The 15,523-nt window shown below is 40.5% G+C and overlaps 1 protein-coding gene across 1 annotated transcript in view; it reads right to left on the bottom strand.

Annotated features, from left to right (window-relative positions):
- Positions 1 to 15,523, bottom strand: part of doc2d (double C2-like domains, delta) — a 37,208-nt gene that overhangs the window by 10,942 nt on the left and 10,743 nt on the right. Inside the window, exons 6-8 of the mRNA XM_033967751.2 lie at positions 10,636 to 10,762; positions 10,377 to 10,427; positions 9,480 to 9,604 (exon numbers count right to left, since the gene is read on the bottom strand). Coding sequence (XP_033823642.1) covers positions 9,480 to 9,604; positions 10,377 to 10,427; positions 10,636 to 10,762 — 303 coding nt within the window. The remainder of the gene's footprint in view (positions 1 to 9,479; positions 9,605 to 10,376; positions 10,428 to 10,635; positions 10,763 to 15,523) is intronic.

The raw sequence follows: 15,523 nt of genomic DNA, 5'->3' as shown, positions 1-15,523 counted from the left end.
GACCAGGCGCTAGAGGAGCAAATCAATATCTAGGAAAGATGAAAAAAGATGCCTCAGTGTGTTTAGAGGGAAAGACTTTGGTTTTATACTTTTCTCTTTTTCAAAACAACAGCTTTCCTCTCAGCTTTAACACATCCAATTCTACAATGTATCTCAATTACAATGTATCTCAATTACAATCAATTGAAGACTACATCTTTTTTTTGTCCTTTATGTTTATTCCTAATGAAGCTGAGATGTTTGTTTTCTGTAGGGATGCGCTGATATCGGTCTGACACCAGGTGCCAGTACTCATACTCGTCAATGTGCTCCGATATCGAGAGCCGATACGACTGAACCTGCTCTGAATCTTACATGACACTCACAGCTCACCTCTGAGCTGAGCAGTGCACTCTGAGCAGGGACGAGTTCATCATAAAGAATGCACATTAACTGTTCTACACATTAAGCTTAAATCTTCTGTGACTGTCACATGAACTATGAAAATATTTAGGGTTTTTATAGTTTACAAAGGACATCAGTGCAATGTATGTGGTTATGAAAGGAGTAGACTAACGTGGCACTGACGATTCTTTGCTTCTGCATGTATTGTGACTTATTGTAATTGACAAACTGAATAGAGCAAGTTCAGAGCTTTTAAAAGAGGTATTGCATTTCCATACTGGTCAAAGTGTGGCCATGGTAAAGTAAGAAAACACTCACTGGTATGCTAAATGTGGTTTGTTAGCAGTGCAGAGTGCAGTCTGCAAAGACCAAGTATTAAAGGTACTTCTCTAAATCATATTGGAATTATACTTAACTGCAGTGATTTTAGTGGAAATTCAAAACAGTCACTCAAATAAATATTCAAGTGAAAAAGTAGGCTATACTAGAATGAAATTAGTATAGCCTAATTTCAGTCCACTGTCTGAGTTGGCAGGCAGGACTGGCTCCATCGGCTCCGCTGCTGCTGCTTGTTGTTACCAATGCCCCAATTTGCCATTGTGCAATCCGGCTCAGCGGCACACTTTCAGGACAAACTGGGCTCCAAATGTCCCCTCTGCTCCTGGCTGTCCCTGTGATGCAGGCAGTCGTCTACACCATTGCTCTAGCCTTGTGTGGATGCGGAGGTTGAAGGCTTTTCTTTGGGCCTAGTGCGAAGTATGGCGTTGCTTGCCGGCTTGACATACTGTGACAGCTATCTACTCCTGGAAGCGAGGATGAGAGAACTAGAGAACCACATCTCCTTCCTGACTCAAACCTGGAGCCAGTCTCAGGAGCAGCTCCTTGACTCGATCAAATCTAAGTACATGTCCATCATCATGAAGAAGGAATTAGATACAACCACAGCTGTTCCCAGTGTCAGTGACCCTCTACCCGTGTTCGCATGATACATGGGGTTGTCAGGGTGCAGCTAAACCAAAGGGTCCAACTTCTTCTACTCCCATGCACAACTGGTCCTTCGTTACAAATAGTAAACAAAAGGGAAAGAGCTCACATCATCATGCAAGTCCTAATCAGAGGCAGCCATTGGAACTGTAAAATAGATTTAACATTCTTCATCTGAGCGAGTTTTCATGTCTATCAAGTCATGAGGAGCTACCACCCCCATCACAACAGCACCCACTGCATTACAACAACAAAATCTGAGTGATTCCCATGTCCATAAAGATGCTCCAAAACATGTAAAAGAGGTCAAAAGTCATCAATCAGATCGGCTTCAGTTGGTAAGGGAACAGAGCCTTCGCTGTATAAGACCTGCCCCCCGCTCCTCATTGGTTCGTTCCAATGACATTAAACCACAGTAAAAACAGTCTGAGGTGATGGAAAGTAACTTCAAATCGTTTATGAAGCTAAATCCGGAAAACAATGGGCAATGTCTCGTCCAATTTCAACTTCCTCTTTTGGTGAAGTGTAGTTGGATCCCAGGCGTCAAACTGATCCCGGTCAAACTCAAATAAGACTATTATTCTAATAAGCTAGGTCTATCTGACAGGACAAGACTATTTGTATCACATCTAAATGAGCTTACAATAAAATCTGGGCAGGTTAAACTGACCCAGATATATTTATACATCAAACAAATCAAATCAAATAATATAGAGAGATAAGCTACTCAGTAATAAGGATAAGGTAATCAGTACTAAAAATGACAACGTTTTTCTTTGTGACAGGAAATCTAAAGGAGGTGGTGTTGCCATTTATGTCAAATATCACCTGTCTGTGGGCCATTCTCCTGCTCAAAGCAAAAATGTTTTGAATATCTGTCTCTGTCTGTTAGCTATATAAATGATTTTGATAAAAAAATGTCTTTTGCTGGTATTTATCATGCACCTTCAGCACCTAAAAATCCCCTTAATGATTTGTTCATAATGTTTTCTAAACTGGAAAATTACGAGGTCCTAATAATGGGCGATATAAATATTAACTGGCTTTGAAAGACCTGGCGTGAATCTCACACACAACTCTTCTGAAAAGTGGAGCCTGCTGCATGTGCTGCTCATTGGCATGAAAAAAAAACAGATTTATTCAACTTCAGATGGTAATGTCATTTTCAAAGATGAACTATTAAACTTCCTGGTTTTAAGCTGCATACTTTGACGCAGGATGAAATTATTTTGCTGTTCACTAAGAACCTTTCCTCTGAACGGATTGAGGAATCCAAAAACATACTCTTTGAAGTTTGACAACAAGGGCCCACAGAAGGACATTAATAATGTTAAAGCATGCATAAAAGTGCAAAATGAATATGGTGGAAACATCCCATGCTTTGTGTCATACTGTTTGATTTGCCGTCAGTCGGATTTGGAAGCATGGAGCTCCTTAGCAGAGTGGAGAAACTTAGCCTGAATGCTGGACACAAACAACGCTCCAAACGCAAATGAATGTTTACAAGAATCTGAAAACGTCTACAAAGGCAATTGATCATAGTGTTGCTGAGATCAAGCAAAGCCAGGCTACTTCTGAAGTGAATGCCGGAGAGTGTGTGTTAACTCAAGCAGAAGTGAAGGCGCGTGGTTTCATGGTGCCAGTGAGGAGACTGGACCAACCTGATGATGCTCTTGCTGAAAGCCATGCCTAAAGAGGGTTGGTGCATGAAGCATGTGCCTCAGCTCCAGCCTGCTGTGGACAAGAATGTTTTGGTGACATGAGTCCTGAGTTTGTTTGCCACTCATTTTGACCTTGTGTCATTGGAGCTGTCAAATAGCATACATATGCCGCTACTATGAACTGCTACAACCGAGGGGTGTGCAGGTCACTTTTTGTGTTTAAACTTTGGTGTAAAAGTTGTGACTGTTTTGTTAAGGTGCTGAGACTCTGTAGACTGAGCTACTGCTTTTGAATTTTCACTGTAACTGATGGTCATTTTGAATGCATATACACCGAGTGTGCAGGAAACTATGTTCAGTATCTAAATAGCCTGGCATGCATTCTGGCTTTCACTGAGGGCTTGAACTGGACTCCTTCAAGGCCTGGGCTGCACCTGGCAGGCCTACATATGAACCTGTCTTTGTCTGTAAAAAAGGTTAATGCTCTTAGACATATTAGGAGGAACTAAAATACCTTAATGGTTGACTTTTGGAAAGACGTCAGATTGTTGAATAGATATAGAACTTCTCTCCCATCTAATGTTGCGTGGTAAGATTTGGCAGCTATAGAGGAATTTTTACTATGACCTGTTTAACTGTGTTAAGCGCAGTATAAATGTGACTGAGGCTGCAGAAAACCACGCAGGAGTGATAGTTACTCCCCAAGAGGTCTTTGATGGTGTCTCTAGGCTGAAGAAAAACAAATCCAGTGGGTTAGACCAAGCAACATTTGAAAACCTGAAGTTTGCAAGTACTAAGCTGTAGCTGCTCCTAGCCATCTCCTTTACTGGGTGGCCTTTTGGCACAGTTTCTCCTGTCTACTGTTTTGGTTCCTGTAATCAAAAAATAAAACAGGTAAACTTAGTGACATGAACAATTATCAGAGCACTAACTAGTTCACTATCTAAGGGGCTAGAGAGGATTCTGTTAACCAGACTCAAAATATATCTGTACCCCGTGGTTATTCAGTTTGGCTTTAAGTATGGTCGTGGCACTGACACGTGTATCATGGTGCAGATACTGCATAAACGTAATTCCCATAGGTCCACTATATTCACGTGTTTTTTTGGATTCTTCTAAAGCATTTGATTGGATTAACCATGGAAAATTGTTAAACGGATGATCAAACCAAGGTGTTTTCAGGATACCTTACTCAAATACTTATTTTTTGGTACTCCTGTCAGTGCATGCAGGTGAAATGTGGCTAAACCAGGGTCAGTAACGGGGTTTGCCAGGATGCAATCTTGTCTCCTCTTTTTGTTTAATATCTATGTTGATGGCCTGTTTGTGCAGCTTAATGAATGGATGTTTTGTTGGAAACTGGATGTTTTGTTGAAGATTATTTGTGTAACCATCATGTATGCAGATGATCTGGTGGTGCTTTTCCCTTCCAGTGCATGCCTACAGCAGCTTCTAAATATCTGCTCCCAAAATGGCTTTGAACATCAGATTAAGTACAATGTTCTCAAAAGTTCCATTATGATTATAAAAACAAAAGAGGACCAGAGGCTATATTTCCTGTCTCCTCTCTGTGTGGGAATGCCCCCCAACTCACAGATGAGATCAAATATCCTGGACATTATGTCACCAGTGACAGAGAAATGTATAGGCAGCAGTGTAAACTATGGCCAGGCCAATATGTTTGCTCCAGTGATGTCAAAATTGCCAGGGCTCCAGAGCGTGACCAATTTGGACACTACTGTCCAAATTGTACGTGTACTAAAAAAAAAAATAATAATAAAATAAAATAAACATTTGTCGTTGCAGTCACAAACATTTTAAATTACATTTTCACAGTTCTTGAAGACAAACAAGATTGTGTAGCTCTGTTTATTGATTTTGATTCAGTAAATCATAAAATCCTCTTGAAGCACCTGAAGAATATTAAATTTGACAATGCTGCATGTGATTGGGTCCCAAATTATATTTCAAACAGAACCCAGGCCATAAATCTTTTTTTTTTTTTTATTATTATATATATATTTTTTTAATTTATGCAAAGGAATGCCCCAGGGCTCAGTATTGGGCCCACTACTTTTTACTATATTTAATAGGGTGAAAATGAATGAATAATGACTATAATGTAGAGCTTTGAGAGGCGTTGACAAGCCTGTAAAGTGCATTACAAGTGTAAGGCATTATTGTTAATTCCATTGGTTGCATTTTAAGAGAATGCCTCATACATTTGCAGATTGTGCTGTTTAGTGCTCCCTCTGGTGATCAGGTGATTTTAAAAATGCAAGATTTTAATGAAATCCAAAATTCCCTCATAAGTCTCAAATTATCATTGAATACAAATAAAACTAAGTAAATAATTTTTTCCAAAAAAATATTTAAGTGATGTGCAAGCTATAAATCTTACACTAATGGTACACTGATTGAAAGAGTCACCATCTATAAATATGTTATAAAAGTTTTGGTTTGGCAGAACCGTATCCTTTTAAATACAGAGTTATGTGTCTTAGCAATTTAAAATGAAAATGATCATTTTATTATAAAACAACTCTTGTATCCCATTGAATTACAAACACAGAAATTCTTCAAGCAACCTTTCTTCCTGAACTAGAATATGGAGAATACTTTTAGATACACTCTTTTACTCAGTCCACAGTTGATGAATTCAGTGCATTATGAAAAAGTAGTTTGGCTATCACTGTCTGTCAGAAGAGAACAACACTGTATAAATGTATTTATAAGGGACTACTTAACAGGCTGTCTGAATATCTTACTTGCTTGTTGAACTTTAGTTAGATGCCATGATTTCTATGTCTAAAAAATGGCTGCACTAGGACTGAAATGGGGAAAAAGCTTTTGGTTATTTTGAGCACATTTCAAGGACATCATGCACTTTAATAATCTAGTGATGAACATTTATAATTACATCTGTACCTGTTTTAATGTTTTTTAATGGACCTATGTAGTTATTTGTTTTGTTTGTTTGTATTGTCTGGTACTCTGATTGGGCTCTCCTTGTATAAATAAAGATACATTATGTAATGAAATAATTAATACTGAATAATAAATTATGAAATATAAATTGGTCTTACCACTGTAATATAACCATTAAAATCATGTCTGGTATCAGTACTCTGTATCGATAAGTACTCAAAATGAAGTACTTGTTTTGGAAAAAGTGGTATTGGTGCATCCCTGGTTCTCTGATCTAGAACGTGACTCTGTCGGTCAAAGTGGTCCTATCTCTGCAGCCAGTCACCTTCCTGTTCCATACAGATAGTTCATTCTGTCATGTTCTGTTCATTCTTTGTTTAATGTCATTTCAACTTAAGGCAATCAGAGTGCAGAGTAAACCAGTCAGAGGATAGTGTATAAGAGAATTTCTAACAGTTATTTCTGATCAGGTTGAACATTATTCCATAATTCAGAGGTACGTAGAGAAAACAACAATTATACGCTAGAAGGAGTACTTTTACTAGTAGTACAAATGGTAAAATGGTAATGGCAATGGTAATATTTTTATATAGCATTCTTCTACCTTCAAGGCTCAAAATACTTTCATTCAAGGAACCACTCATCATTTCCACACACATTCATACACCATCGTATGCACACACCTGTGCTCAGAAGATCTGACTGCTCTACCAAGTATGTTTATGCCTTCAGAACAGAGAACAAACAACTGTCAACTGAGCCCAGCATTTGTGTCTGAGAAAATGTGTGGGTGTATCATGAAAAAAGCAAATTTGAGCATTTTCCAAAGAATCCATAAAATGTCAGAACATTAAAGGTCCTATATTACACGAAATGGATTCTTGTGAGCTTTAAGCCGTTTTTTACCAGGTATGGCATACCTGGAGTTGTGTTTTGTTTCATTCACACATGTTTGAGTAATCCTTTATTATTAGTCTGTTTACATCTTCAAAGTTCAAAATGCTCTGTTCTACCGTCTGATATCATGAAGCGGTAGTTTTCCAATTAACAGCTCCTTTTAGCTTTTGTTCAGTAAAGATTGGCAATTCCAGTGCTGGAATTATCCAAATGATTCAAGTGAAGGTGTATGGAGTTTAAAAACACAGTGGAGCACTTCCTGTATTAGCACATGGCATCACAAGGTGGCATAAAACACAACTCTAGGTCTGTGACAAGGAAACAACATTATAACAAGAACCTGAAAATAGCCTTTTATGGATCCTTTAAATGGTGCTGTCATCTGAAACACATAGTTATCAAGTTGTACAAAGTTTGATGTAAATGGCTACATTTTATGACTTTAAAAATCCTTTTGAACAACAAACAGGGTGCTCTGTGTCTGTCCTCCCACTGCTCAGGTGGAGGCAGGTTAAGCACACTGGCCACATCAAAGATTAAACTGTGTGGGTTTTTATAGTCAACAGTAAAGGCCATGGATGCAGCTTCACTCTGCTGAACACAACCACTTTAGTTTCCCAACAAACCCTCTTCATACTGAATGGGTGATGTGTGACAGCAAAATACACCCATGTCAATTGTAAACACAATGCACTAGTGTCAACTTTTGAATTGTCATGGAAATCGTTACATAGGATTTTGAGAGCTGAGGACTGCTCTTAATCTCAAATATTCTTAATGGAATATTAAAACAGTTGATTTGACTCATTTTTAGTTTAGTGGCCTTGGTCAACAGTGGTTTTAATACGATTTAATCAAGTTATTTTGACACATTTGTTTTGAGCTGGGATACGAATACAGTTTAATAATACTAGATGATGACTGTAAGTACAGGATTAAAGTATAAATTAAACTGGCTTCACCTTTAAGTGCAAAGGGACTTTCATTGAAGCTTTTTAACAGAAGGACCTAAGGAACAAGAGTAAAACTCAACATTATGTTGCACATGAAGTTTTAAAAAAAAACTTGTTTCAAGATCCATCCATCCATCCATTTTCTTCCGCTTATCCGGGGCTGGGTCGCGGGGGCAGCAGTCTAAGCAGGGACTCCCAGACTTCCCTTACCCCGGACACGTCCTCCAGCTCCTCCGGTGGGACCCCAAGGCCTTCCCAGGCCAGCCGAGAGACATAGTCCCTCCAGCGTGTCCTGGGTCTTCCCCGGGGCCTCCTCCCGGTGGGACATGCCCAGAACACCTCCCTAGGGAGGCGTCCAGGAGGCATCCTGAGCAGATGCCCGAGCCACCTCAACTGGTTCCTCTCGACGTGTAGGAGCAGCGGCTCTACTCCGAGCTCCTCCCGTGTGACCGAGCTCCTCACCCTATCCCTAAGGGTGCGCCCGGCCACCCTGCGGAGGAAACCCATTTCAGCCGCTTGTATCCGCGACCTTGTCCTTTCGGTCATTAACCAGAGCTCATGACCATAGGTGAGGGTAGGAACGTAGATTGACCAGTAAATCGAGAGCTTTGCCTTTTGGCTCAGCTCCTTCTTCACCACAATGGACTAATACAGCGACCGCATCACTGCAGATGCTCCACCGGTCCGCCTGTCAATCTCACGCTCCATCCTTCCCTCACTCGTGAACAAGACCCTGAGATACTTGAACTCCTCCATTTGAGGCAGAGACTCACCACCTACCCGGAGAGGGCAAACCACCTTTTTCCGGTCGAGAACCATGGCCTCGGATTTGGAGGAGCTGATTCTCATCCCAGCCGCTTCACACTCGGCTGCAAACCGCCCCAGTGCCTGCTGCAGGTCCTGGCTCGAAGAAGCCATCAGGACAACATCATCAGCAAACAGCAGAGATGAAATCCTGTGGTTCCCAAACCAGACACCCTCCAGCCCCCCTTCATGTAATGAACAGAACCGGTGACAAAGGGCAGCCCTGGCGGAGTCCAACATGCACCGAGAACAGGTCTGACTTACTGCCGGCAATGCGAACACAGCTCCTGCTCCGCTCATACAGGGACCGGACAGCCCTTAGCAAAGAGCCCCGGACCCCATACTCCCAGAGCACCCCTCAAAGGACACCACGAGGGACACGGTCGAATGCCTTCTCCAGATCCACAAAACACATGTGGACTGGTTGGGCAAACTCCCAAGAACCCTCAAGGACCTGATGGAGAGTATAGAGCTGGTCCAGTGTTCCGAGACCAGGACGAAAACCACACTGCTCCTCCTGAATCCGAGGTTCGACTATCGGTCGGATTCTCCTCTCCTTGTTACAAGATACAAGACTTAAAAAAGTAATGACTTTACATTATGTTTACTTTTCTGCATCTGCAGCATTTCTGCACCTGCTTCTTACTAATAGACCTGCCACTTTGTGAGAGCTGTGAACAGTGAGAGCTTGTGCTCTATTCCAGGAAATATTATTGGGGTATACTTCAGTCCCTGTAAAGCAGTGAGACCACAACACCGTTATCTTTTATTATTATAATTTTTTTTCCTGGATGCCAAATCCAAAGTGGTGTGCAGCTGGGTACAATTAGCCAGATAAGTCGCTGGACGGTTTTGTGACGTGACTTACATTTTGACAAAGGGGTCGGAGTATCCGTTGGAGTCCATGGCGGCCAGATGGGCACAGCGTATGATCCCCACCAGTAGACAGCCCTTCTCTGTGTTATAGCAGAGCGACACCAGGATGCGGCCACGCTAGAAACACAGGAACAAGCATCAGACAAGCTGCACCTGCTTCTACCCTGTCCTTTCATAAAGACACACTGTGGGAATCCTCCATTTCTTTACGCGCCATGAAAAATGCATCGGCTTAAATAATACATGCAAATAAAGCCTCTGTGATTTCTGAGTGTGCGGCTGGGCTGTGTGTTTAAATGGAAGTCAGTAATTAAAGAAGTCCTTATCTCTGACTTGCAAAATAACACTGGCCTCGGCTGCATTTCATTTCAAGGCTGCATTATGAACCATGAACAAAATGCTATTACCCGCTGGTCTGAAAATCAGAGAGATCACAAAAGTTCTGGCCACAAGAGGAAAGACTATGCAAGACTCCCTCATACACAATTGAATAAGATTACATTTTGGACAAAGAATCTGAACTCAAAAGACTTATTATTTTTGTTTGATTTGAGTCCACAAACTTAATAAAATATTAATCCTGAGGCTTACTGTGTCGTGTTTAAATAATAGAATATCATTGGCCCTCTTTGCAGCTATATCAGAATTTGTGCTGCCATAGAAGACATTCAGCTGTCGTGCTACTACACAACATGTACCTATACAAATGTTTCCAATGAACCATACTCCAAGTGGAAATTTGATTCCTTTCAAACGTGTTTAAAGGTAAGTGAATATCTTGTGTGTGCGAAAATGACAGAAAATGGCAGAAATTGCACTGCTATGTTTGGTCGAAATTGCTATATAAGACTGATAATGACAGTCATGAGAGTTGAGATAATACAGTTACCTCTTCCTCCTCCGCTCCCTGTTCCACAGTTTGATTGTTGCTTTCTTTATTCTGCAATCACAAAGGCACACAAACACGTCATATATATACTCTAAAGAGCCTGCAGGTGACTATCCATTGCACGATATAACACAACAGTTCAAATTGATTCCATATTGCCCTCAAGGAGAAGGGCCACAAAGACAATTGGACACATCTTGATATATGCTGTTACGTGGACAGAAATCCATTTCCTCTGTATGTGATGTATTGAATTCACCTGTGCAATTCTCTCCAAGCCCATGTTGTAGCGCTTGCTCTCGCCCTCCTTCAGCTTCTTCAGAGCAACCCGCACTTCCCCAATGAATTCATTTCGTCCGAGCCTGTCCATATCACAGACGCAGAGCCTATTGGACGGAAAAAGAAAAATGCGTCAACGGAAAGTTATAAATGAGACCTTCACGTCACTGATTATTGTAGACGGCAGAGCCAAATATATCTAAAGAGCAGTTGAACAATCAGTCAGTCGCCCGGTGTGTTAACACAGAATGACGTCCTGGTGGCTTCACATGAACAGTTTCATGAATGATGAGGGTTTGTGTGAGCAGCAGAGTGGGCAGGGGCTTCCACGGGACAGGGCGCTTAATAATTGAGTTTGTGGCTCCATCTGCTCACTTAACTAAAGCAGAAAATACTTTAAACTTCATTATTTCTATTAATGAAAATACTGAACTTTAACCGCCATAATACAAGTTCCTTTTAATGTCTGGTGTCTATGAGAGCTGAAGGATTTTAGAAAAATATTGAATTGTGATTGTTCTGACAAATGTAATTCAGTTCACAGTGCCCATTTTAAACAGTTTCAGAAAGAAATATAATAGCCATAGCCAACTTTAACAAGAAAAGTGTCCCATTTAGGAGTGTTTGTTTGTAACAAGAGGGTTTGCAGGTTTGATCAATTAGACACCATGAAGAAGACAAGGGATTTTGTTCTCTGCAGAATATTATCTTACCAAAATTACCATTCTAATTTTCTATTTGGCTTTGTGCACAACTGTAGCCGGCCAGTTCCAATCAAAGGGACAGTTGTCTCGGTCATTTCCGGTGTAATGTTTATGAGGTTTTCGCCAAGTGGCACTAAAATCAATAAATCCTGACAGGTCGGCAGTGGACAGGAAACTGCAGGTGGATGTCACAGATAACATGTTAAACACTTTACAAATGTGGGGGAAACACTTTTGTGTTTATGAAGGTGCGTCTTTGTGTGTCTGGGCTAATTCTAATTTCTGAGTCTAATAAATGTTTAAATAAGAGCACTGACTGAAATAATCTACACTGAAAAATAATTGGTTCATCCTTACAACAAATATATTTTTTTGTTATGTTACATTTAACGTTTTAACAGAAGTTAGCATTAGCCCTGACACACAAAGACGCACCTGTCCAAAAGCAAACGTGTCCTCCGGTGAAATTCTCTGCATTTGTTAAGTGTTTAATGTTGTCAGTGACATCCACCCACAGCTCCCTGTCCACTGCCTCATCTGTCAGTACTTTAGTTCCACTCTGCAAAAACCTCATAGACATTGCATTACACTGGAAATGGTCGTGCCGACCGTCCCTCTGATTGGAGCCGTTGTGCACAGGGCCAACTGCCACCACTATGGTGTCGATTTGATTGTGATTATTCTTACAGCTTCAGTGTGCATGCCCTCAATCTGTCAGAGAGCCTGACAGAGGAGTTTCTAATACATGCACTGCACCCACTGTATCCACCTCACTGTAGATGACCACTGAACCTAACCAAGAAGAGGACCTTAAGACCCAACGTAACCTAGCACTGTCCCAGAATAGAACTAACTACCAACTCAAGTAGTTATAACTTTTGACATCTTTAAAGGTCAGCTGGCAAAAGTGTAACATCACGCACTCCCGTCGTTAACGTGATCCATGTGAAGCCGATTAATGAACCAGAACCCAGAACTGTACTTTGTTAGTTTGACTGACATACATTATAGATCCAAACTCTTGGTGTGGAAAACAGTGATTATAACTTGTTTTTTGTTGTTGTTTCTTTTTTCTTTCAAATTATTAGTTTTTAAGTCCCTAGGAGCTAACAGTTTGCTGAAGTAACACTGGCCAGTTTTTCTTCACACCAGAGACTGAGAGCAGCAGGACACACACACTAAATGGCTTTGTGGTGTGTAAGAACCAGTGGAAAAACACAACAACTGAAGCTAAGTATGTTATAATTAAGATCTATTAAGTGTGATTTTCATTTTTATTCTGACTTTTTCATTTATAAATTTCATGTGATAAAAAAGGATTGAAGCATCCAGCCAAACAATCCTCTTGGAGCAGAAAAAGGAGTCCCCAGTTTGAATGAGTCATCACTGAATTATCTTATCAATAAAATCATTTGCTAATCTAACAATTTTGAGACTTTCTAAAAATAAAAATCCAAAACTCCGGATGAAAAGTTGGGTCAGTAATCGTATTACAAAGAGGTTACATTTGACATCATGCATAGTGATGACTCAGGAGTGTGGTACTGTACCTACTTCATCCAACCATAAAAGTCCGAATTTACACTATTTCTAAGGTTTGACGCTGTGATGTAGTAAAAGTTCATGAAAGTTAACACTGATCCTCCAGGACTGTGTTTTCTCTCTCTCCTTCCACTTGAATCAATATAATTTCTCCTGCTATAGTGGTTCTGTCAAACCCTTTTCGCAGTGCACTGTTGAAATTCAATGGAGGGTGAATATTCCATCAGAGCCATCACCTGCTGCAGAAATCCCTGTGTGTTTGAGTATTCCCACAAGGACACTCCTGACTCCTCTCTCTCTCCCTCTCTCATTGATCTTGCCGTTTGCATCCTGTTCCTTTGACATTTGGATGTTTGACGCGCCGGTTCCAGCTTTTTGCTCATGAACGATGAGTATCTCTGGGAGGATTCTTCAAATAACCCCTGACTCATGGGCAGCGCTGTCACATGACCTGTGTGTTTTTGCCTGTGATCACATGAAGCTTTTGGCCAAACTCATCACCTTCTGTTCTGATGCTTTAACACGTACTCTCCCACTAAAACATCCAGCTTTAGAAATCCTCTCCAAACTGAACAGATGCCAGTGGACCCTAGTCAACCTGTGCTGCCTGATTCACAAAATGTCATAACAACTCAATTGGATCTTCTGATGCAAAAGTCGTGTAAACACTGGAACAAATAAAACATAACAGGATCAAAAGGATAATTGGGAGATGAGAGGAAAAATCAACATCCTTGTTAAGGTAAAGCCTCTAAGACCTACATCTGACCCAAGACTCTTCTAGTTCATTGGTGAATTGGACCAAAAGCCCTTATATTGCACTGTGGCAAATAATCAATTGTTCCCTTATTGACCGTTTGTGCTGGAGTTAGTATCTTTGACCTAATCCTGACTTTGTTTTGGACCCACACCAAAAACCAATCAATTCTTTCTTATAGCATTTTGATTTGAAAGTATTATTTTTCAAGCTGCAAAAACAAGCAATTTTAGAGCGTAAGAAAACTCAACCATATGGAAAACAACAACCATAAAACCTTAAGAATAGTTGGAGGCTTTAAAGCTACTATGCGTAAATGTATTTTAACTGCACATGGTATCTTTAATGTGACGCGTTCCATGCTTCCAATTAACATTAAACTGCAATTTTCATCATTTCAATATCTGCCTCGACAGCCAGTAAAAGATTTCCTCCCTATTTCAACTGCAACAGCGATAGATCAAAGAGCTTTTTCTTTTCAGCAGCCTAACCTAAAGCTCACCTAAGGCATCCAATCTTAACTCGCCCTTTCACCACTAAATCAAGTCCTCTTTGTCCCAATCCCCTAACTGCTGAAGAGTCTATTACAAAATCCAGACAGTGGCAGGGGGAGATGGAGAGAGAGGGGGAGAAACAGTACAAAGAGACTAGACTGGTGCTGTCGGCCCACTGAAGCACATTCTCTTGAGTTTGAGTCAACAGATTAGCCACAAACATCTGAATTACAATGGATGCAACAGTATTAAATGTAATAGTTGTACCATGTGCTCCCACTGATTAGAAACAGCAATATAACCCCAATAGAACCTGGGATGGTAGCACCATATGCTGTGGATACGTCATGTCAAGATGTTTTGGGTTTACTGCAAACTGCTCAGCATCAGAACAGTTCCAAAAGCCAGTGAAGCCAGCAGTAGATGAGGATTGTTTAAACAAAAAGAAAAAAACAAAAACAAAAAAAATCAATAAACAACAAGAAAAAATGTCCTAAGAGCCTTTATCAGGAACAGCATATGTTGTGCATTCAAAAACAGCACAGCAGACTGGATTAAATCAGCAATGCAAAATCAAATAGTACAAAATGGGAAGAAATTCTTATTGTTTTACTGGAACTTTCTACAAACTAAAGCAGTCCCAGCACAACAATTAAAGGATTAGTCAGTATGAAACCAAGCGTGAAGTCTTCACTGAGTGCACACGTCCGTTTGCACAGCGAGGCCGGCCTTTATGAGTGCTGAGACCCCAAGTGGCCTCGAGAAATAAAACAGGCACACTCAGGAACAGAAGTGGTAGAGTAGCTAAAAACTGTACTTAAGTAAGAGTACGGTTACTTCAACATAATATTAATCAAGTAGACGTACAAAGTAGTGGTCCAAGAAATTACTCAAGTAAGAGTAACTTAAATAGTAACTGTTAGGATGTAACATCTGATTCAGGATTGGAAGGAAATATTAAATAATGGACAAAAAAAGGACAAAAAATGAAGAGGTGAAAAAAGCGTCAAATGGACATGGAAATGTAACTGAGTACTGCCCACCTTTACTCAGGAACGGGCTTATTGAAAACAACTTAGAGGAACATGTACGCAACTTAGGGAGCTTTTTATTCATCCGAGGCTTTTTGTATGCAGCGTACTCATATTCAGCCATTAAGTGCGCTTTGCTACAGCATAATAGCTTTATATAATCAGTGGAACCGCAAATGAGGGAATGGATGTGAAGAAAAAGTCGTACGGCACTTTATGTAAACACAAGCCTTTTGACGCCCACTGGAAAAAAGAGTCTTTTCTTACAAAGAATACAATCCCACAAACTTTTAATGACTCAAGTGACTAGAAGACTGTTGAAAGGATTCTGAGAACTTCT

The sequence above is a fragment of the Periophthalmus magnuspinnatus genome, chromosome 1 (genome assembly GCF_009829125.3).
Source record: "Periophthalmus magnuspinnatus isolate fPerMag1 chromosome 1, fPerMag1.2.pri, whole genome shotgun sequence".
In the NCBI taxonomy this organism is placed as follows: domain Eukaryota; kingdom Metazoa; phylum Chordata; class Actinopteri; order Gobiiformes; family Gobiidae; genus Periophthalmus; species Periophthalmus magnuspinnatus.
Note: the sequence above shows the minus strand (reverse complement) of the source record. Positions and strands in the feature narration are given on the sequence as shown.